General features: G+C 40.9%; 2 protein-coding genes across 2 annotated transcripts; both read left to right on the top strand.

Annotated features, from left to right (window-relative positions):
- Window positions 1-343: 343 nt before the first annotated feature.
- Window positions 344-3,832, top strand: LOC311098983 (NLR family CARD domain-containing protein 3-like; the record flags this gene model as incomplete). Its single annotated transcript, XM_084139561.1, has 3 exons — window positions 344-2,142; window positions 2,403-2,576; window positions 3,643-3,832. Coding segments are annotated over 3 exons (2,163 nt in total), but the record flags the coding sequence as incomplete, so codon positions are not given.
- Window positions 3,833-6,499: 2,667 nt separating this feature from the next.
- LOC311098977 (stonustoxin subunit beta-like) lies at window positions 6,500-7,321 on the top strand (the record flags this gene model as incomplete). The annotated part of the gene is made up of 2 exons (XM_084139548.1): window positions 6,500-6,527; window positions 6,646-7,321. 2 exons carry the CDS (start codon window positions 6,500-6,502, stop codon window positions 7,167-7,169), a joined length of 552 nt encoding a protein of 183 aa, XP_083995674.1. The 3' UTR covers window positions 7,170-7,321.
- Window positions 7,322-24,210: the final 16,889 nt, after the last annotated feature.

The raw sequence follows: 24,210 nt of genomic DNA, 5'->3' as shown, positions 1-24,210 counted from the left end.
ATCTACTTCACTTGCTTTGGCAATGTTAACACACGTTTCCCATGCCAATAAAGCCCTTAAAGTGAATTGAAAAAATTGAGAGAGAGAGTGAGAGAGAGAGAGAGAGAGAGAGAGCGAGAGAGAGAGAGAGAGAGAGAAAGAGAGAGAGAGAGAGAGAGAGAGAGAGAGAATACCAATAATAATATCATCAGTCACACCAGTCTGTAATGCATTATGAAAACATTTAAACATTTATACAGTCAGTTAAGCGAAAAAATTATTATAATTTAAAACGTTATAACAGTCCTACAATACTGTAGGCATTAAAACAGATGTAATATTAATATCCTCTGTGTTATTTCTTCATTCAGATGATCTTGCTGTGATTTGCCAACATGAACTCAAATCTAATCTAAAGAAGAAGTTTCAATGTGTATTTGAGGGGATCGCTAAACAAGGAAACCCAACACTTCTCATTAAGATCTACACAGAGCTCTACATCACAGAGGGTGGAACAGGAGAGGTCAATAATGAACATGAGCTGAGACAGATTGAGACAACAACCAGGAAACAAGCAAGACCAGAGACTGCAATCAAATGTAAAGACATCTTCAAACCCTTAACTGGACAAGACAAACCTATCAGAACTGTGCTGACAAAGGGAGTCGCTGGCATTGGAAAAACAGTCTCTGTGCAGAAGTTCATTCTGGACTGGGCTGAAGGAAAAGCAAATCAGGATGTCCAATTTGTATTTTCATTCCCTTTTCGGGAGCTGAATTTGATGAACAGGGAAAAACACACTTTGATTGAACTTCTCAATCACTTCTCAAAGGAAACCACAGAATCAAGAATCTCCAACTACGACAAGTACAAAGTTCTGTTCATCTTTGATGGTCTGGATGAGTGCCGACTGCCCCTAGACTTCCAGAAGAACAAGATCTGTTGTGACGTCACAGAGTCAACCTCAGTGGATGTTCTGCTGACAAATCTCATCAAGGGAAATCTGCTTCCCTCTGCTCTCCTCTGGATAACTACCCGACCTGCAGCAGCCAATAAGATCCCTTCAGGGTGTGTTGACCAGGTGACAGAGGTACGAGGGTTCAATGACCCACAGAAGGAGGAGTACTTCAGGAAGAGATTCAGTGATGAGGACCTGGCCAGCAGAATCATCTCACACATAAAGACATCAAGGAGCCTCCACATCATGTGCCACATTCCAGTCTTCAGTTGGATTTCTGCAATAGTCCTTGAACACATGCTGAAACAGAAGAGAGAAGAGATGCCCAAGACTCTGACTGAGATGTACTCACACCTTGTGGAGTTTCATACCAAACAGAAGAATGAAAAGTATCTTGGGAAAGAAGAGACAGATCCACACTGGAATAAAGAGAGCATTCTGTCACTGGGAAAACTGGCTTTTCAACAGCTTGTGAAGGGCAATCTGATTTTCTATGAAGAAGACCTGAAAGAGGCTGGCATTGATGTCAATGAAGCCTCAGTGTACTCAGGATTGTGCACACAGCTCTTTAAAGAGGAATGTGGGCTGTACCAGGACAAGGTGTACTGCTTCGTGCATCTGAGCATTCAGGAGTTTCTGGCTGCTGTATACGTGTTCCTCTCTTTCAACAACAACAATGAGAATCTAATGGATGAATCTCAATCAACGGCCAGCAACTTTTTTGCGCTGTTCAGAAACAAGCCTGAAGTTACTGTCTACAAGAGTGCTGTGGATAAAGCCTTACAAAGTGAGACAGGAAACCTGGACCTGTTCCTCCGCTTCCTTCTGGGCCTCTCACTGGAGTCCAATCAGAAGCACTTACGAGATCTACTGACAAAGACAAGAAGCAGCTCACAGAGCCATGAAGAAACAGTCAAGTACATCAAGGAGAAGATCAGGAAGAATCCCTCTCCAGAGAGGTGCATCAATCTGTTCCACTGTCTGAATGAACTGAATGACCATTCTCTAGTGGAGGAGATCCAAAGCTACCTGAGATCAGGAGGTCTCTCAGAAGCCGAACTGTCACCTGCACAGTGGTCAGCTCTGGTCTTTGTGTTGCTGACTTCAGAAAAGGAGCTGGATGTGTTTGACCTGAAGAAATACTCCAGATCAGAGGAAGGTCTTCTGAGGCTGCTGCCAGTGGTCAAAGCCTCCAGAGCTGCTCTGTGAGTACATAAAATGACATTTAAGTTCTAATCATCAGGAAGAAATATTCAGTTTAGAGAAATATCTGTATTATTGAAAAACATATTGAACAATGCATTCATGTTCACATTAGTATAACAATATGACCATACAATTCTAGGAGACGGAAGATGAATCTATATGTTGTTTAAGAGAATAAACCAAATGCATCTGTCATTGTCCTTCTACACTACTGGTGTTAAATTAACAGTTTGTGATATCAGGATGATCTCTTTGTCAGGCTGTCAGGCTGTGGAGTCACAGAGGAAGGCTGTGCTTCTCTGGTCTCAGCTCTGAAGTCAAACCCCTCACACCTGAGAGAGCTGGATCTGAGTAACAATGACCTGAAGGATTCAGGAGTGAAGCTGCTCTCTGCTGGACTGGGGAATCCCCACTGTAAACTGGAGACTCTGAGGTCAGTATTCCTGTAGTTGGTCAACAAGTGATAACTGTTCACCAGATCCACATGTGTTTACCAGGCACAAATAGTCCACACCATATGTGTTTGGACAGTGACGCTTACAGTTTTACATTTGGTGCTATGCTCCAGCAATTTGGATTTGAGATATAATGTTTCATATTAGGCAACAGTACAGAATGTCACCTTTTATTTGATGTTAATTGTGAGAGTTTAGCATGTTTTGTTGTAGCCTCTATAACTTTCTCATTCATTGTAAGTCGCTCTGGATAAGAGCGTCTGCTAAATGACCAATTATTTATTTTTATTTATTTTAATATTAATGATTCATTCATGATTTTCTTAATCAAGGCATCATCAGGATTAATTTAGTAGTGTTTAGAAACATGTTATCTACTCACTTAGACAGAAGATTACTCCAGTCATCATCCACCATTCAGTTACTATTGGGCAAAACATAACCCAAAACACAACCAAAACAAACTGCAAATGCAACCAACGAGTTTACAACCAAATACTAAACTTTTGACTACTTTAATGCATTATAAGTGAATTGGTCAGAATATGTTTGACCTCGTCAAATGGGGGGACTAGATACATAAAGTGCTTTCATTTCTAAACTGTGAAACAGATATGTATTTAAATACCCTAAAATAAAAGGTGACATTATATACTGTCACCTCATATGAAACATTTGATCTCAAATCCAAAATGCTGGAGTATAGAGCCACATTTAAAATGTTATCTTCACTGTCAAAATAGATATGGTGTGGACTGTATATTCAATACAATCTAAATCTGATACCTCACTGTCTGTCTTTTGACTGATACTGCTTTTTAAACTGCTCTGGTCAGTCTACTCAAATATTTGTAATATGCATTTTTCTATCTACAAGCAGTACTTTGATTATTTGTCATTTCTAATAATGATACATCCCTTTAGAAATATATATGGCAGGTTTCAGGACGCTGATGTTTCTGAAAATGTTGAAAAAATATACTGCCACTGTCTTCACCACCAAAGAATAGCAGTGTGGTTTTAATATGATTTTACTCTTTACAGGCTGTCAGGCTGTCTAGTCACAGAGGAAGGCTGTGCTTCTCTGGTCTCCGCTCTGAAGTCAAACCCCTCTCACCTGAGAGAGCTGGATCTGAGTAACAATGACCTGAAGGATTCAGGACTGAAGCTGCTCTCTGCTGGACTGGGGAATCCCCACTGTAAACTGGAGACTCTGAGGTCAGTATTCCTGTAGTTGGTCAACAAGTGATAACTGTTCACCAGATCCACATGTGTTTACCAGGCACACATAGTCCACACCATATGTGTTTGGACAGTGAAGCTTACAGTTTTAAATTTGGCGCTATAATCCAGCATTTTGGATTTGATTTAGAATGTTTCATATTAGGCAACAGAACAGAATGTCACCTTATATTTGAGGTTTTTAATACATATCTGTGTTACTGTTTAGAAATGAAAGCACTTTATGTATCTAGTTCTCCCATTTGAAAAAGTCGTAATAATTTGGACATATTCACTGATATTGTATTGAAGTAGTCTTAAGTTTAGTATTTGGTCTCATATTCCTTTACCCACAGTGATTACATCAAGCTTGTGATCCTACAAACTTGTTGAATGCATTTGCAGTTTGTTTTGGTTGTGTTTTGGATGATGTTTTTCCCAATAGAAATTGAATGTTGAATAATGTCCTGTCATTTTGGAGTCACTTCACTTGTATTGTCAGTAAGAATAGAAGATGTTTCTGAACACTTCTACATTCATGTGGATGCTACTATGATTATGAATAATCATGAATGAATTGTGAATGATGATGAATGAGAAAGTTACAGAGGCACAAAGATCATACCCCCTCTGTTATTGTTAATGGTGAGAGGTTAGCATGTTTTGTTGTAGCCTCTGTAACTTTCTCACTCATTATTATTCATGATTCATTCATGATTAATCTTAATCATGGCATCATCAGGATTCATTTAGTAGTGTTTAGAAACATGTTAATTACTCACTTAGACAGAAGATTAATCCAGTTATCATCCACCATTCAGTTACTATTGGACAAAACATAACCCAAAACACAACCAAAACAAACTGCAAATGCAACCAACGAGTTTGGGACCAGATACTCAACTTTTGACTACTTTAATACACTGTAGGTGAAATGGTCAGAATACTTATGACTTCTTCAAATAGGGGGAATAGATACATAAAATGATTCATTTCTAAACGGTGAAACAGATATGTATTCAAATACCCTCAAATAAAAGGTGACATTATATACTGTCACCTCATATGAAACATTTGATCTCAAATCCAAAATGCTGGAGTATAGAGCCACATTTAAAAAGTTAGCTTCACTGTCAAAATAGAGATGGTGTGGACTGTATACTCAATACAATCTAAATCTCATACCTCACTGTCTGTCTTTTGACTGATACTGCTTTTTAAACTGCTCTGGTCAGTCTACTCAAATATTTGTAATATGCATTTTTCTATCTACAAGCAATACTTTGATAATTTGTCATTTCTAATAATGATACATTAATATATGAATAGATATGGCAGGCTTCAGGACACTGATGTATCTGAACATTTTGAAAAAATATACTGCCACTATTTTCACCACCAAAGAATAGCAGTGTGGTTTTAATATGATTTGACTCTTTGCAGGCTGTCAGGCTGTCTAGTCACAGAGGAAGGCTGTGCTTCTCTGGTCTCAGCTCTGAAGTCAAACCCCTCACACCTGAGAGAGCTGGACCTGAGCTACAATCACCCAGGAGACTCAGGAGTCAGACTGCTCTCTGCTGGACTGGAGGATCCACACTGCAGACTGGAGAAACTCAAGTATGTAGAGGGTTTATGTCAATGTTCATATCAGACATGTTGGAGTTGTCAGACATCAGGCTAGTTAAGACAAACATTCTGACCACCACTTGGACTAAGTTTTATAAAGACTGTGTGTGTGTGTGTGTCCAGTGTGTGTGTCTGTGTGTGTGTGTGTGTGTCCAGTGTGTGTGTGTGTGTGTGTGTGTGTGTGAGTGTGTGTGTGTGTCTAGAGTTTGTGTGTGTGTGTGTGTGTGTGTGTGTGTGTGTGTATGTGTGTGTGTGTGTGTGTGTGTGTGTATGTGTGTGTGTGTCCTGTGTGTGTGTGTGTGTGTGTGTGTGTGTCCAGTATGTGTGTGTGTGTGTGTGTGTGTGTGTCCAGTGTGTGTGTTTGTCCAGTGTGTGTGTGTGTGTGTGTACTGATACACGTGCACACACACACACATACACACACACACACACACACACACTGGACAAACACAGACACACACACACAAACACTAACACACTGGACACTGGAGACACACACACACCCACACGCACACACACACACACACACACACACACACACAGGAACACACACACACACACACACACACACACACACACACACACACACACACACACACACACACACACACATACACTCACACACACACACACTGGACACACACACACACACACACACACACAGACACACACACTGGACACACACACACACATTGTGTGTACGTTTATCACTCAATGACTGTCTGTTCTTCTGCTTACCGCTACAGTGTAGAACATGGTGGACAGAACACAATGAAACCTGGACCTAGAAAATGTGAGTGTTGACTGCTGACTAAGAATAAGTCTTAATTCAAGTGAAGTCAAAGTCAAAGACCACCATCATTACTTACTTGGTCATATTAAATATCAGCTGTAGTTCTACAGAAGCACAAATCAGGGACACCAAAGTTTACAAAGAGTTGCTTTGACAATGTGTGTGTCTGTGTGTGTGTGTGTTCAGGATGTGTGTGTGTGTGTGTGTGTGTGTGTAATTAATGGGAATAAGTGTGTTTTATATTACCATACAGTATAACATATGATCATTCAACAAGTCTCAAATTACCGTAACTTCTCCTTTTGATACCTAGAAACATCTACATTAAATGATTTAGTGAAAAGTGAGTTAACATTCTAATGTGAATAATGACGATTTCTAATATTGTGTCTGCTTTCATCCATCAGATGTCTGTGATCTCACACTGGACCTAAACACAGTAAACAGACTCCTCTCTCTGTCTGAAGAGAACAGAAAGGTGACATGTGGGAGAGAGAAGCAGCCATATCCTGATCACCCAGAGAGATTTGAGAACTGTAGACAGGTGCTGTGTAGAGAGGGTCTGACTGGGCGCTGTTACTGGGAGGTAGAGTGCAGTGGGAGGGAGGCTGATATAGGAGTGGCATATAAAGGAATCAACAGGAGAGGATGGGCTATTGACTGTTGTCTTGGATACAATAACAAGTCCTGGAGTCTGTTCTGCTTTGACAACAGTTACTCTGCCTGGCACAATAATAAGTCCACTACCATAGACGTCCCCTCCTCCAGCCCCCACAGAGTTGGAGTGTATCTGGACTGGCCAGCCGGCACTCTGTCCTTCTACAGAGTCTCCTCTGACACACTGACCCACCTGAACACATTCCACTCCACATTCACTGAGCCCCTCTATCCAGGGTTTAGGATTCATGTTGACTCCTCAGTGTCCCTGTAAATAATAACCATGGTAACAATCACTCACTCACACACACACACACACAAACACACACTGGACACCTACACACTGGACACCTACACACTGGACACACACTCGACACACACACTGGACACACACACACACACTGGAAACACACACACACACACACACACACACACACTGGACACACAAACACACTGGACACACAAACACACACACACACACACACACACTAGACACACACACACTAGACACACACACACTGGACACACACACTGGACACACACAAACAACTGAACAAACACACACACACACTAGACACACACACACTGGACACACACACACACTGAACACACACACTAGTTTTGTGTGTATTGGGTATATGTTGTGAAATTGTTAGATATTACTTGTTAGATATTACTGCACTGTCGGAGCTAGAAGCACAAGCATTTCGCTACACCCGCTATAACATCTGCTAAACACGTGTATGTGACAAATAAAATTTGATTTGATTTGATGAAGACTGTTATTTATTTAATCAATTGTAGAATGCTGTAACGTAACAAAATGTGGAAAAGGTCAAGGGGTCAGAATCCTTTATGAATGCCCTGTATCCTCCTCTTTCTACCTGGTTTCCTTTTCCTCTGTCAACCACCAGCCTCTCATCTCCAAGACAAATGAATGAGGTGAGAAAAGGAAGAGGTGGATGTACTGAGGCGGCAGGTATTTAAGGGGGTCAGCCGCATCACTAGCCGGGACTCCGGACTAATCACAAAGTCTTACTCTGAATGTATCCTGCAGCGCGCAAGGATACCATATTTGAGTGATCTAATGTAGTGCCACATAACTACCTTCATTAGCAGCCAAGTATCGATCAACATGTCACCAGAATAAGACCCTCAATATTTATTGGAAAGGAGCATCAATCTCATCACCTTGCACGTTCACCATAATTTATTTCACCTGTAACCCAGGCCCGGCGGTAGGATTAACTCGGCAAGGGGGCATCAGAAGTTACTAAGGGGGCACAACTATTTTCGCTTGCTGATAACACAGGGTGGATAATAATCGATAGTACAATTACACACAATGTATTTGCAGCCACGCACGGCTGTCTTGCCGCAAGAATACAGGCTACTGCACCGCTTTACAAACGTGGACAATTCATAACCGCCTCCAGAAATTGCAAGTTATGACAACGCTACACAGCTACATGCACAATACCCATCAATCCAATGCAAAACAGTTGCTAATTACCGTAATAACACTTCCTCATGCCAATACAATGCAAAACAGTTGTTAATTACCGTAATAACACTTCCTCATGCCAATACAAAGCATTTCCAATCGCGGAAAGCAAACAATAATGTACAACGCACTACCACGAATTATCGGTACAATGCAGCTTCAACGCAGCTACCAAGCTGTCTTCCCACCAGAGTGCCGTCCTACGCTGCGTATGATAACAGAGACATTAGTATTCCATAGCAACGAGTTGTTAATGGCAACACTATAGCTACATCGTTACTCAACCATTGGTCAAGGTCTGCCCACCCTCATCAATGTAATGCAAAGCACATCTTCTACATTATAAAACAACATTAAAAACAATCCGATGATTTTATAAACCAAACATTTCCAATCCAATCACAGAAATCAAGCAGCAGACTTGGCAGCAACGCCAATAAAGAAAATCACGTCTACGCCTATTTCTGACGTTTGCCACGCATTTCCAAAAGCTAGCAAATAACTCAATAATACAAGCCCAGCCAGGCTGCCTGTTCTTACCCAGATTCAAAAGAGTTGCAGCCGCCTTGATGCTGTGTTGAACCTCCTCAGCAGTCTCTCCTTCCACTCCCCACGGAATTTGCTTGTAAGATCCCTCTCAAATGCCAGTTGAATCAGCTGCTCTTTCCTCCTGTGCAACATGCTCCGTCTGTGCTCACTGAATACGTTTTTCTATGTTGAAAAAGAGTTCTGTCAAGTTGCCGTGGATGCTACAAATGTTAATCACAGCTTCAATGCCATCATCACAGTAGACATTGCTGTTAGAGGCCCGGAGAATCTCTCCAAAATGCTCTGCTTTGTCCATTTTTCTTCTCCAGATCGGGCGATTTCAGTCTGTAGAAACTGGCGTGCGACAGTAAACTCAGTTTCCACAAAATCTCCTGAGATAAATTCCAGCAGTGGTTCCACTTTTTCCACATCCATAAATGTTTCATTCTCTGGGTGCAAGGCACACAGGGCCTCAACAAGTTGGCTGTTTCGTTGGTTAAATCTTGCTGACATTTCTCCCAGTACAGCATCCAGAGTGCTGAAAAACAGTCTGTTACACTCCCTCTCATTGTCCTCTTCTAGCTGGCCCATTGTTTTGTTTCCACCACATATTCTTTCAGATTACTACTCACTACTCTTTGCCGTTTGCTTGGAGCAGGGGTGTCCGTGTGCTTGTATCTCTCCCATAACTCATCAAACTGCATCTGGCTTGCAGCAGTCACTCTCTGCCTTTGAACCACGTGCTACAAAATGTCAGTTTTCTCCCACAGTACAGGCGGGTTGGGTATTTCCCCAGACAAACCTGCGCTGGCTCCTCATCACCGAGGTCATCAGGCACTAACGGAGGCGTCGGTGCTTGTAATATACTGGCCGTGCTGCGGTTTGGTTCGGTCTTGGCGGCTGCAGGCCCCTCCTCGGGTTGGTTACCTCCTCTGTCACCAGGCTGCAAAATGGTTTCGCAGGTGCCTTTGCTCCTCTGTAATTAGCGTCGGCTCAGCGGCCTTGGCCTCGGTGATTAGCGTCGGCTCAGCGGCCTTGGCCTCTTTGATTAGCGTCGGCCCAGTGGCCTTGGCCTCTGTGATTAGCGTCGGCCCAGTGGCCTTGGCCTCGGTGAATAGCATCGGCCCAGTGGCCTTGGCCTCTGTGATTAGCGTCGGCCAAGCGGCCTCGGTGATTAGCGTCGGCCAAGCGTCCTTGACCCCGGTGATTAGCGTCGGCTCAGCAGCCTTGGCCTCGGTGATTAGCGTCGGACCAGCGGCCTTAGCTCGGTGATTAGCGTCAGCCCAGCGGCCTTGGCCTCTGTGATTAGCGTCGGCCCAGCAGCCTTGGCCTCTGTGATTAGCGTCGGCTCAGCGGCCTTGGCCTCGGTGATTAGCGTCGACCAGCAGCCTTGCCTTTGGCCTCGGTGATTAGCGTCGGCTCAGCGGCCTTGGCCTCGGTGATTAGCGTCGACCAGCAGCCTTGGCCTCGGTGATTAGCGTCGACCAGCAGCCTTGCCTTTGGCCTCTGTGGCAGGCTTCTCCTCCTCCCTCCCGCTTTGATCCGATGCTGCCGTTGTGCCCTGGAGAAGCCACTTTCTAATATCCATCATACTATCAGCTACCTACCTAACTGTTAACATTAGCTAAATTCCATCCAGCTGCGCGTTTTGTTTTTCGTAGTAAGTAACTTTGAAAGTAAACCTAAACGGTCAAATTGACCCACCCTTCTACTGTGAAGTTTTTTTCAACCGGTAAAATGTGTATGACGTACGTATGATGCGTGCAAGGGAGTTGCATGAATGAAGCATACACAACAAATGGGTTGGGCGTGACGGAGGGGGCAGATTGTGGGACAGAATAGGGATACAATACTGAGGGGGCACAATATTCCAACTAAGGGGGCATTGCCCTCTTCTGCCCAATGGTGGCGCCGGGCCTGGGTGTGTTGAACATGCAAGTATGAGAGAATATGTGTGAATGACTAACCTTTTTGACAGGAGGAATAGCCTCCCGTGTGAATGAGGAGAGTGTGGGTTGTTATTTCTTAGACTGTAAAGGATCAGATTAATAACCAATAAAATGAGTGTGGGTATCGAAGAGAGAACCGTGACAGATCAGGTGGAAATGGGAGGAGAACTGAACTCTTAGGACACCAAGCCTGAAGACTACTGAACCAATCATTACATAATAAGATTGAAATGTTGATAATAAGAGATTGGAATTTGCCCAGTAAGCTGATTGAATAATACGTTTCGATATATAATGTTATCTAGGGGTTCCGATATATGGCTTCTGTGAAGATATGGGGAAAAAATGAGACATTGTATGTGTGTATAATCGATTACTGGAGATTTGATAAAGTTATCATGGAAATAATAATAATAATAATTGTATACAAACTTGCACACCCAAACGTAGACATACGTAAGGGGTGAGAAAAGTATTCTGAGTTGGTCCCTTTATGGATCATTTGATAAAGATAAGGTTAAAGCATTGTATGACTGTCTAAAGGCTCTGGGAAATAGTCTAAGAAAAAGATTGCCATATGTTCACATTTGGTAAAAGTATGGGAATTGACTTACCCCTAACTAATAAAAACTATAAATGCTTATGGGATTTCCTCCGTCTTGGTAATACATTTTGAAACAAAACCTATGCCCTGTTAAATAGAACCATTGAAATGTTGAACATGTAGACATTTGTTTTTAAACTTAAGGCTATAATTGATTGTACTCCCGATGGAGTTTTTGTTGATATTCCAACCGTTGACGTTCTAAACCAATTAGTGAGTAGGCAAAATGGAAAGTGTCTGTTTTCCTGTCTACACCCTCAGGCGCCAGACTTATGATGGACGGAGATCGCCATCTACTGGGGACGGATGGACAGTGCCAGGCCATTCATAGTGAAAGATACAATCAGAAAGAAACCTGGTCTCGAGAGCTGCCTGGGAGAGTGGGCTCCCTCCAAAGTTTATATTTTCCCTTCTGAATTTGTATTTGATAAATTCGGGGCATTACATGTCAATCTTAAAATAATAGACATTTTAATAAGTGTGAAGCAGAAAGTGAATATCCAACAGTGGTTGGTAATAAAATATAGAGTAACATTGCTAGGGTAGACTACAATGAAAACAATGCCTTCTAATAAGGAGAGAATTATCATGTTTGTTTTGTTTTCTAAACCTTACGATAAGTGAAAAGACATTGAGAAAGAGGTTTGATGTAAAATGTAATGAGTGTTGACAGTATGTGAATGGTAACATGTTTTACTGGTTTTTGGATAGCACTCTAATTAATGTCATATTTCAGTCATTTGAAGAAGCTGAGGTTTCAATAGAAGATTAAATAATGAATAGAAGGATTGAGCCTTGAGACTGACAAATAGATAAGCCTCCGTGGGATGTTCAAAGTTTCTTTTTTTTTTTTATAACCCAACCCTGATCTGTACTTCTCCACAACTTTGTCCCTGACCTGTTTGGAGAGCTCCTTGGTCTTCATGGTGCCGCTTGTTTGGTGGTGCCCCTTGCTTAGTGGTGTTGCAGACTCTGGGGTCATTCAGAACAGGTGTATATATATACTGAGATCATGTGACAGATCATGTGACACTTAGATTGCACACAGGTGGACTTCATTTAACTAATTATGTGACTTCTGAAGGTAATTGGTTGCACCAGATCTTATTTAGGGGCTTCATAGCAAAGGGGGTGAATACATAAGCACGCACCACTTTTCCGCAATTTTTTTTTTTGAATTTATTGAAACAAGTTATTTTTTTCATTTCACTTCACCAATTTGGACTATTTTGTGTATGTCCATTACATGAAATCCAAATAAAAATCCATTTAAATTACAGATTGTAATGCAACAAAATAGGAAAAACGCCAAGGGGGATGAATACTTTTGCAAGGCACTGTATGCAGCTTGTATGTAGTGCAGCCCTTGGCCTGTGTCTGGGTCACCTAAATCATCCTCCTCCCTAACATTTGCCCCTGGCTGCTGCTGTTCTAAGGGATCCACTGGCCTGCTGTTGTCATCTGTCCTCCTCCTTGGATCATCTGAAAGGTAGAAAGGTTGAGGTGCAACATGTCATTAGTTAGTTTTAAAGGGCGACTGCACTTCCTGATTTGGCCTCGTTTTAGATTGGGTTCGTTTAGAAATGTTAGCGGCCATGACTGAAATCAAACGTGAGTTGGTTTTGGGGTGTGGTTTGATGTGGGTGTCTCTTGTGTGTGTTTACAGGTTCCCAAATGTCACCTGACTGGCTTTGGATAGCCTATATCAGGGTCTAGTCAGGGACCGGCAGTAAATTACACAATGAAAATGAGACAATAGTGTCATATCTTTACATTTTCTCTTTAAATTCTTTCAATATTTGTGTATGAACAATAGTGTCATTGTCTCGTTTAGAAATTCATTTGTATATGAATTTCTAAAATGTATAGTTGATTTGATTTTTTAATAATTTAAGCTATTTGGAGCTATTGACATTTTTACATATTGTCCCATGAACATTGTGTAATTTACCGATGGTCCCTAACTAGCCGCATAGAGATATCTAAAGTCAACTCAAATGTACCACAGACATTACGACCGGGTGGCGTGCAGCTTCACTCCAAATGGATGATTACTTGTGTGCTGCCAGCCATCATCTGCCAGCCTCTTTACATTCTGTAGGCAATTTTGACAGAAGAATGAATGTTTCTCACTCATTTCGGTCCCACAGAGGCTGTTTTCTAAATGAGAAGTGTTTTTTTAAAGTGCAGTTGCTCTTTAAAGTTACTGTATACTGACAGGACCAAGGCAACTCAACTATAAAGGCATAACAGCACAACACAACTCCAAACATGACAGATACGAAGCTACATAGCCCCTAGGGAATATGAATATAAACACGAGACAAAACAAATAAGCCTGTAGAATGGAATTAGTTATAAGACCTCTATGATTCATTTCATTTCGTCAGCTAATGTGAGATTTTTAGATTAAATAATATTTGAGGACACATTACTTAAGGGCCTGTGTATTTTCTAAGTTATGTTCACCTACAATCTAACCACAAAGCTGGCCATCTTTTCTCCTCTATGGCTGACCTCCCCCTTCCCTTCTAAGTTCAAGTGTGTTTATTTATTATATACAAATGATATACACTGTGTGTACAAAACATTAGGGATACCTGCTCTTTCCATGACATAGACTGACCAGGTGAATCCAGGTGAAAGCTATGATCCCTTATTGATGTCACCTAGAGCTGTGTCGGTCATGACATTCTGTCACCCGGTGATTGTCATTCAGATATTTTTATTTTTATTTTATTTCACCTTTATTTAACCAGGTAAGCCAGTTGAGAACAAGTTCTCATTTACAACTGCGACCTGGCCAAGATAAAGCATAGCAGTGCGATAAAAACAACAACACAGAGTTACATATGGGGTAAAACAAAACATACAGTCAAAAATACAACAGAAAATATATATACAGTGTGTGCAAATGTAGCAAGTTATGGAGGTAAGGCAATAAATAGGCCATAGTGCAAGATAATTACAGTCTCATGGTAATTCACCCTTAATTAACATCAACACATTTAGCATCTCCTGGATTCCACTCATAGCCTACAAGCCATTGATGTGGACCTTTGGAACATCTACATTTAAAAAGTCTAATAAATCCATTCAATATAGCCTACACCATCACAATAACTCCAGTATGAAAATGTATGCATTCACTAACTGTAAGTCGCTCTGGATAAGAGCATCTGCTAAATGACGTAAATGTAAAATTATTTATTTTAGACAGGTCTAAAGAAAGATGACATTAAGAAAATGTAGCCTATTTCAGAAGAACACACTAAGAATTAGGGGTTCAATTAGGAAAGTTGAAATGTAAAAAAAGGTTCTTACATTTGGAGAGTTCCTCTGGGAACGTTTCCTAATCAATGGGTTCATATTTGAACCTTTCTTATCATAAATGGTTCTTGGAGGAACCTGAAGGTGAAAAGGTTCCTGGAGGAACCTTTCAATATGCTGACGCTCTATTAATATCAATAGCTTCCACATGACTACTACCACCCATATCAACATTCCATTCCAGGAACGGTCGTTGAGACAGACTGGTAGCTACACAACAACACTTGTTGGAAAACAACAACAGTTTCTCCAAATGTACACAAAAAACTCCTGCTAAGTGGTAGTCCCTGTTCTCCTGCATTCTTTAGGGAGAAGAACATCTAGCAAAGTTTTGCTAGCTAGCTGGCTAATTTTAGCTAATTTTGACCCCTTTGGTTCTTGCATGAACAAACCCCCACCCCCACCCCCACCCCCCCAAACCCCAACCAGAGTTTAAACCAGCACTCAGTTTTTTGACGGCTGTATGGGCGCAGGCCCCCCACCTGCCCAGCCCCCCACTGGGTTTGATTGAATTAAAAGACAGTGTCCTTCGCTCCCGCCTGCCGAACACCTCCCCTCTCCGTCGTTAACAGAACAGTGGTAAAACAGTGCCCAACAGGCAGGGGGCGAAGGACACTGTCTACAGGTGTACAGCTAGCTAGCTACTGTTGTCGCCCTCGCCCCTTCTTCTTCGGCGGCTGGCATCCAACCTTATTGTGCCATCCAAGATCTCCACCCTCAGCACAAAAGGTGTGTATACAATCTTTAAAATATAATGCCTGCCCACATATAATGTGATCAATCCCTCTATATGCTACTCAATGCTAAGTCGTTTTCTCTCAATACAATCTCAGGGTTGGATCATTGCTGCTCTGTCTGAATATCTGGTGACTGACTGCCCATGGTTTTCACTAATTGTCCCAGTTCACCACTTCCATAAGGTCTGTAAAGTCAGTCTATTTCCAGCCTGCAGTCATTTGATCCTAGATTTGCTGTTTTCCTTTTCACTGTATGTATTTTCCAATGACAGCCTGTGTTGTGATATCAGCAAGAAAACATTCTGATAAGTGTCATGTTATTATAGGAAGTGACAGTGATTTGGCACTTTTGCAGTTACCTTTTGGTAATTTGACTAGAACATTTCTGATAAAGAAATATTTTCTTTGAGTTCAGGTCTGGTGATTCCCTCCATTGGACGACATGATGTGAATGTCCCCATTCCCTGCTGACCTTGGTGATCAGGAGAACCTCCCCCTTACTTCCCCCACAATCTCACTGGGTCACTCAGGTCTTCCACTGCTGGACATCTCAGCATCCAACCCACTGGGTCACTCAGGTCTTCCACTGCTGGACATCTCATCATCCAACCCACTGGGTCACTCAGGTCTTCCACTGGTGGACATCTCATCATCCAACCCACTGGGTCACTCAGGTCTTCCACTGCTGGACATCTCATCATCCAACCCACTGGGTCACTCAGGTCTTCCACTGCTGGACATCTCATCATCCAACCCACTGGGTCACTCAGGTCTTCCACTGCTGGACATCTCATCATCCAACCCACTGGGTCACTCAGGTCTTCCACTGCTGGACATCTCATTATCCAACCCACTGGGTCACTCAGGTCTTCCACTGCTGGACATCTCATCATCCAACCCACTGGGTCACTCAGGTCTTCCACTGCTGGACATCTCATCATCCAACCCACTGGATCACTCAGGTCTTCCACTGCTGGACATCTCATCATCCAACCCACTGGGTCACTCAGGTCTTCCACTGCTGGACATCTCATCATCCAACCCACTGGGTCACTCAGGTCTTCCACTGCTGGACATCTCATTATCCAACCCACTGGGTCACTCAGGTCTTCCACTGCTGGGCATCTCATCATCCAACCCACTGGGTCACTCAGGTCTTCCACTGCTGGACATCTCATCATCCAACCCACTGGGTCGCTCAGGTCTTCCACTGCTGGACATCTCATTATCCCCAAACCCAACCTTCACCGTTTTGGCAACAGGACATTCTCCAGGGAAGCACCCAGACAATGGAACTCCCTGCCTCCATCTGTCTGTGGCAGTTGGTAACCAATGGTTATTTAATTGGTTTAAACTTAAAATGTGAACTTTCACCATAGCATACTTTGCTGTCACACCTCGCATGCAAATACATTTTTCATTTTGTGTGGAGTAGGGTGAATAATGGATGTGCCCGAATCAAATCTTTCCAAGTGAGGTGTGGCATCAAAGTAATGCGGTGACCACTTCAAGGTCGTAGGCTTTCATAATATAATATCTATAGAATATATGGATAATATCCATTCATTTAAATAAAGTGTTAACGACAAAGTATGGGCTTGTTGTTTTGTTTTGGATTCATTGTTTTCATGTTTATTCGTGTTGTTTCATGTTTCATGTTTAATATTGACAGATGTGTCATATCAATAAGCTGATTAAACAGCATGATCATTACACAGGTGCACTTTGTGCTGGGGACAATAAAACAGCACTCTAAAATGTGCAGTTTTGTCACACAACACAACGCCACAGATGTATCAAGTTTTGAGGGAGCATGCAATTGGCATCCTGATTGCATGAATGTGCACCAGAGCTGTTGAATGAGAATTGAATGTTGAATGTACATTTCACTACCATAAGCCGCCTCCAACATTGTTTTAGAGAATTTGGCAGTACGTCCAACCGGCCTCACAACCGCAGACCACGTGTAACGACGTCAGCCCAGGACCTCCACATTTGGCTTCTTCACCTGTGGGATCGTCTGAAACCAGCCACCCGGACAGCTGATGAAACTGTGGGTTTGCATAACCAAATAATTTCTGCATAAACTGTCAGAAACAGTCTCAGGGAAGCTCATCTGCGTACTCGTCGTCCTCACCAGGGTCTTGACCTTACTGCAGTTCGGTGTCATAACCGACTGCATCGGGCAAATGCTCACCTTCGATGGCCACTGGCACGATGGAGAAGTGTGCTCTTCACAGATTAATCCGGTTTCAACTGTACTGGCGTCGTGTGGGCAGCAGCCTGATCAACTCTATGCGAAGGAGATGTGTCGCGCTGCATGAGGCAATTTACATTATAATTAGGCCTACATGAAACATGAAACAACAATATTAAACATGAAACATGAAACAACAATAATAAACATGAAAGCAATAAATCCAAAACAAAACAACAAGCCCATACTTTGTGGTTAACACTTTTTTTAAATGAATGAATATTATATATTCTATAGAAATTATATAATGAAAGCCTACGACCTTGAAGCGGTCATCACGTTACTTTGATGCCACACCTCATTCATGGAGGAACCAATGAGGTCAAAACGTTAGCTAGCTACACCAGGTAGAAAAATTAGCCAGCTAGCTAGCTAAAATTAACCAGGTAGCTAGCAAAACTGTCGTTGACGTTCTTCTCCCTAAAGAAGGCAGGAGAACAGGGACTGTCACTAAGCAGGTTTCTTTTTTGTGCACATTTCTAGAAACTGTCGTTGTTTTCCAGTGAGTGTTGTCGTGTAGCGACCAGTCTGTCTCCAAGGCCGTTCCTGGAATGGAATGTTGATGTGGGTGGTAGCAGTTGTGCAGGAGCCATTGATAATAAGAGGGCACCAGCATGATTGTGTTCATGAGTGTGTTCTTCTGAAGTAGGCTACATTTTCTTCATGTCATGTGTCTGTATACCTGTCTAAAATAAATACATAGAGTTATTGTGATGGTGTAAGCTATATTCAATGGATTTATTAGACTTTTGCAAATGTAGATGTTCCAAAGGTCCGCATCAGTGGCTTGCAGGCTATGCGTGGAAGCCAGGAGATGCTAAACGTGTTTATGTTAGTTAAGGACAATAAGCATGAGACCGGCAGTTATCTGAATGACAATCACCGGCTGACAGAATGTCATGACCACCACAGTCCTCCGTAACATCAATAAGGGATCATAGCTTTCACCTGGATTCACCTGGTTAGTCTATGTCATGGAAAGAGCAGGTATCCCTAATGTTTTGTACACACAGTGTATATCATGTGTATATAATAAATAAACCAACTTGAACTTAAAAGTGAAGGTGTAGGGCAGCCAGAAAGGGAGGGGAAAAGATGGACAGATTTGTGGTTAGATTGTAGGTGAACAAAACATTGAAAATACATAGTCTTAAGTTATGTCCTCAAATGTTATGGATTCTAAAAATATCACATTAGCTGGTAGAACTGACGAATGAAAAGAAAACAAATCTTAGAGATCTTTTAACTTATTCCATTCTACAAGTCTCATGTCTCTTTATATTCATATACCCTAGGGCATTGGTGCCCAGGACGTCGATCACTGTCGACCGGTCGATCGCAAACTTCTTTCTGGTAGGCCGCATAAAAGTTTTCAAAATGTATGCACTAAAAATAGATATTTTGTCATTTCACAGCGTTACCATCGAGTCTGCTTAAAAATAATGAGGTCCACATTTCTGAAGCACCGTATGCTTTTCTTACAGGTTAGCTTCTTTGTTGAATATTACTGCACAGCCAAAATATTTAAAAAAAACTGCTTGATTGATATGAAATTGGAAAAACATACATTTGTTTTCCAAATTGTCGCTACCATAGCAACCGTCTGCAGTTAGTACGTTTACATTTCCACACTTGCGAGAACTGTAATAGATCTGTAATAGACCTGTAATAGACCTGTAACAGACCTGTAATATACCTGTAATAGACCTGTAATAGACCTGTAATAGACCTGTAACAGACCTGTAATAGACCTGTAATAGACCTGTAATAGACCTGTAACAGACCTGTAATAGACCTGTAATAGACCTGTAATAGACCTTTAACAGACCTGTAATAGACCTGTAATAGACCTGTAACAGACCTGTAACAGACCTGTAATAGACCTGTAACAGACCTGTAATAGACCTGTAATAGACCTGTAACAGACCTGTAATAGACCTGTAATAGACCTGTAACAGACCTGTAATAGACCTGTAATAGACCTGTAACAGACCTGTAATAGACCTGTAATAGACCTGTAATAGACCTGTAACAGACCTGTAATAGACCTGTAATAGACCTGTAACAGACCTGTAATAGACCTGTAATAGACCTGTAATAGACCTGTAACAGACCTGTAATAGACCTGTAATAGACCTGTAACAGACCTGTAATAGACCTGTAATAGAACTGTAATAGACCTGTAATAGACCTGTAATAGACCTGTAATAGACCTGTAACAGACCTGTAATAGACCTGTAATAGACCTGTAATAGACCTGTATTAGACCTGTAACAGACCTATAACAGACCTGTAATAGACCTGTAATAGAACTGTAACAGACCTGTAACAGACCTGTAATAGACCTGTAATAGAACTGTAATATACCTGTAATAGACCTGTAATAGACCTGTAATATACCTGTAACAGACCTGTAATAGACCTGTAGCAAAATATTATTTGTTGTTCCAGTGGTAGATGTTGTTCCAGTGGTAGATGTTTTTTTACTAAGTTTCTTTCTATGAAGTTGTGGTTACATGTTTAATATGAGTGCTGGACCAAGCACCAAGAAACAAAAAATCTACCACTTTCACAGTGAGTGGGAGGAAGATAATTTTTTCACCACAACAAATTCAAAATGTGTGTGTCTGATCTGCCATTCAAACCTAGCTCTTGCTAAGAAGGGAAATGTCGAGAGGCATTTCAAAACTGTTCACAATAAATATGAGCTAAAAGTGAACTATGTAAGAGAAAAGTAAAAGAGTTGAAGTCTCAACTAGCTGCCCAACAATCGATCTTTACAAGGCCCAGCTCAAAGAGTCTAAACTAGCTGCCCAACAATCAATAGACCGTGTTAGGAAGAGGGTGGATAAAGTAGATCCTATGTAACTAAAGTGTGGGCACCCCTGCCCTAGGGGCTATGGAGCTTCTTGTCTGTCATGTTTGGAGTTGTGTTGCGCTGTTATGCATACACTTTATTTTTTTTCTCCAGTTGAGTTGCCCTGGTCATGTCAGTATACAGTAACTTTAAAGATCAACTGCACCTTAAAACCAACTTATCATTTAGCAAACAGCCTATATGACATCGATATGAGTCAGAAACATTTATTATTCTACTGTCAAAATTAACTTTAAAGAGTAAACAGTATAATTCTGGTCATAAAGTCAGTCTTGTCCAAAACTGAGTTTTATGAGACTTGTGGTCGTGACTGTGTCACAACGTAAATGAAGGTTTCCCACATATCCACAGCTGGCAGCAAACAAGTAATCATCAGTTCAGGGTGCAGCTGCATGCGACCCGATAGTAATGCCAGTGGTAATTTGGGATGACTTTGAATATCCCTATGGAGCTAGTTAGAGACCATCAGTAAATTACACAATGTTCATGGAACAATATGTAAAAATTACAATAGCTCCCAATTTCAATTACTTAAACATCTCAAATCAACTATACATTTTAGAAATTCATATACAAATATTAAAAGAATTTAACAAGAAAACATAAAGATATGCAATATGAAACTATTGTCTCATTTTCATTGTGTCATTTATTGACGGTCCCTAACTGTCCAAAGTCGCAGACCAGCCGGCTGATGCTAATTGGATAAATCATTTGGGAACCTGCAAACACACACGAGACTAGCATTTATTAATTAACCAAATCTAAAATGAGGCCAAATCAGGAAGTTGCCCTTTAAAACTAACTAATGACATGTTGCACCTCAACCTTTCTACCTTTCAGATGATCCAAGGAGGAGGACAGATGACAACAGCAGGCCAGTGGATCCCTTAGAACAGCAGCAGCCAGGGGCAAATGGTAGGGAGGAGGATGATTTAGGTGACCCAGACACAGGCCTTGGGCTGAGGCTGTCACTACATTTTGTCAGCCGGTTATTGTCATGTAAAAGACTGTCGGTCTCACAGTAATTTACCGTTAATTAACATAAGCACATTTAGCATCTCCGGGCCTCCACTGCATACAAGCCGCATGCAAGCCGCTGATGCGCGCCTTTGGAAAACCTATATTTCAAAAGTCTAATAAATCAATTTAATATATACAATAAATCCATTATTTATTTTAGGCAGATCTAAATAAACATGATATTAAGAAAATGTATTTCAGAAGAACAGAATATGAGTGGCCTACTGTATGTTATCTCTCTATGCTCCAGGCCATAGGCTGTAGGCCATTATTTTACATTATATGATTTTATAGTAAGAAGAATTTCATTGAATTTAGCTGAATAAAAGAGAAAGGATATTTTTCCCATTCCGGAGCATGTGCTCATATGAAGTAGCTATGATGAGCATAAAAGTGATCATTTGAAACAGTTATTTGGAAACTTCAGCTGTGAATGATACAAACCTGCAAATAATAATAATCCAAGAACCATTTTAATAATAATTTATAATCCAAGAGCCATTTTAATAATAATTTATAATCCAATAACCATTTTAATAATAATGTATAATCCAAGAACCATTTTAATAATAATGTATAATCCAAGAACCATTTAAATAATAATTTATAATCCAATAACCATTTTAATAATAATTTATAATCCAAGAACCATTTAAATAATAATTTATAATCCAAGAGCCATTTTAATAATAATTTATAATCCAATAACCATTTTAATAATAATGTATAATCCAAGAACCATTTAAATAATAATTTAAATCCAAGAACCATTTTAATAATAGTTTATAATCCAAGAACCATTTTAATAATAATTTATAATCCAAGAGCCATTTTAATAATAATTTATAATCCAAGAACCATTTTAATAATAATTTATAATCCAAGAACCATTTTAATAATAATTTATAATCCAAGAACCATTTTAATAATAATGTATAATCCAAGAACCATTTAAATAATAATTTATAATCCAAGAACCATTTTAATAATAATTTATAATCCAAGAACCATTTTAATAATAATTTATAATCCAAGAGCCATTTTAATAATAATTTATAATCCAAGAACCATTTTAATAATAATTTATAATCCAATAACCATTTTAATAATAATTTATAATCCCACCTTTCTCTGTTTGTTATTGTTTCTCTTCACTCGGCCCCGATACTATTATTATTAATAATAATACTAATAATATTCTTCTGAAACCTAGAATGTCTTAGAAATCAAAACATATATGGGCTGCATGATGCATCAGAAGAGATTACTCAACAGTCTTGTGGAATTTGACTGCGGTCATGACTGATGACTGATGACTGATGACTGATGACTGATGACTGATGACTGATGACTGATGACTGATGACTGATGACTGATGGTCTGATGACTGATGACTGATGACTGATGACTGATGAATGATGACTGATGACTGATGAATGATGACTGCAGTCCTGACTGATGACTGATGACTGCGGTCATGACTGATGACTGTCGGGTAGGCAGTGATACAGTCACTGCAACAGCCCTATAGAGGTCCAAAACATTGTTAAGTTACCCCAGTATCCCCTTGATCGTTTTGGATTGCAAAAGCAAAGAGAAACACCAGAAAACACACAAAGACAGTAACAGAAGGATAGGATATGATGGAGAGAGACACCAGACAAGACACAGGGACAGCAACAGAAAAATAGGATATGATGGAGAGAGACACCAGACAAGACACAGAGACAGCAACAGCAGAATAGGATATGATGGAGAGAGACACCAGACAAGACACAGAGACAGCAACAGAAGAATAGGATATGATGGAGAGAGACACCAGACAAGACACAGAGACAGCAACAGAAGAATATGATATGATGAAGAGAGACACCAGACAAGACACAGAGACAACAACAAAATAATATGATATGATGGAGAGAGACACCAGACAAGACACAGAGACAGCAACAGAAGGACAGGATATGATTGAGAGAGACACCAGACAAGACACAGAGACAACAACAGAAGAATATGATATGATGGAGAGAGACACCAGACAAGACACAGAGACACCAACAGAATAATATGATATGATGGAGAGAGACACCAGACAAGACACAGAGACAGCAACAGAAGAATGTGATATGATGGAGAGAGACACCAGACAAGACACAGAGACAGCAACAGAAGAATAGGATATGATGGAGAGAGACACCAGACAAGACACAGAGACAGCAACAGAAGAATAGGATATGATGGAGAGAGACACCAGACAAGACACAGAGACAACAACAAAATAATATGATATGATGGAGAGAGACACCAGACAAGACACAGAGACAGCAACAGAAGGACAGGATATGATTGAGAGAGACACCAGACAAGACACAGAGACAACAACAGAAGAATATGATATGATGGAGAGAGACACCAGACAAGACACAGAGACACCAACAGAATAATATGATATGATGGAGAGAGACACCAGACAAGACACAGAGACAGCAACAGAAGAATGTGATA

The sequence above is a fragment of the Coregonus lavaretus genome, assembly GCF_964263955.1.
Source record: "Coregonus lavaretus genome assembly, chromosome: 2".
NCBI classification, from domain to species: domain Eukaryota; kingdom Metazoa; phylum Chordata; class Actinopteri; order Salmoniformes; family Salmonidae; genus Coregonus; species Coregonus lavaretus.
Note: the sequence above shows the minus strand (reverse complement) of the source record. Positions and strands in the feature narration are given on the sequence as shown.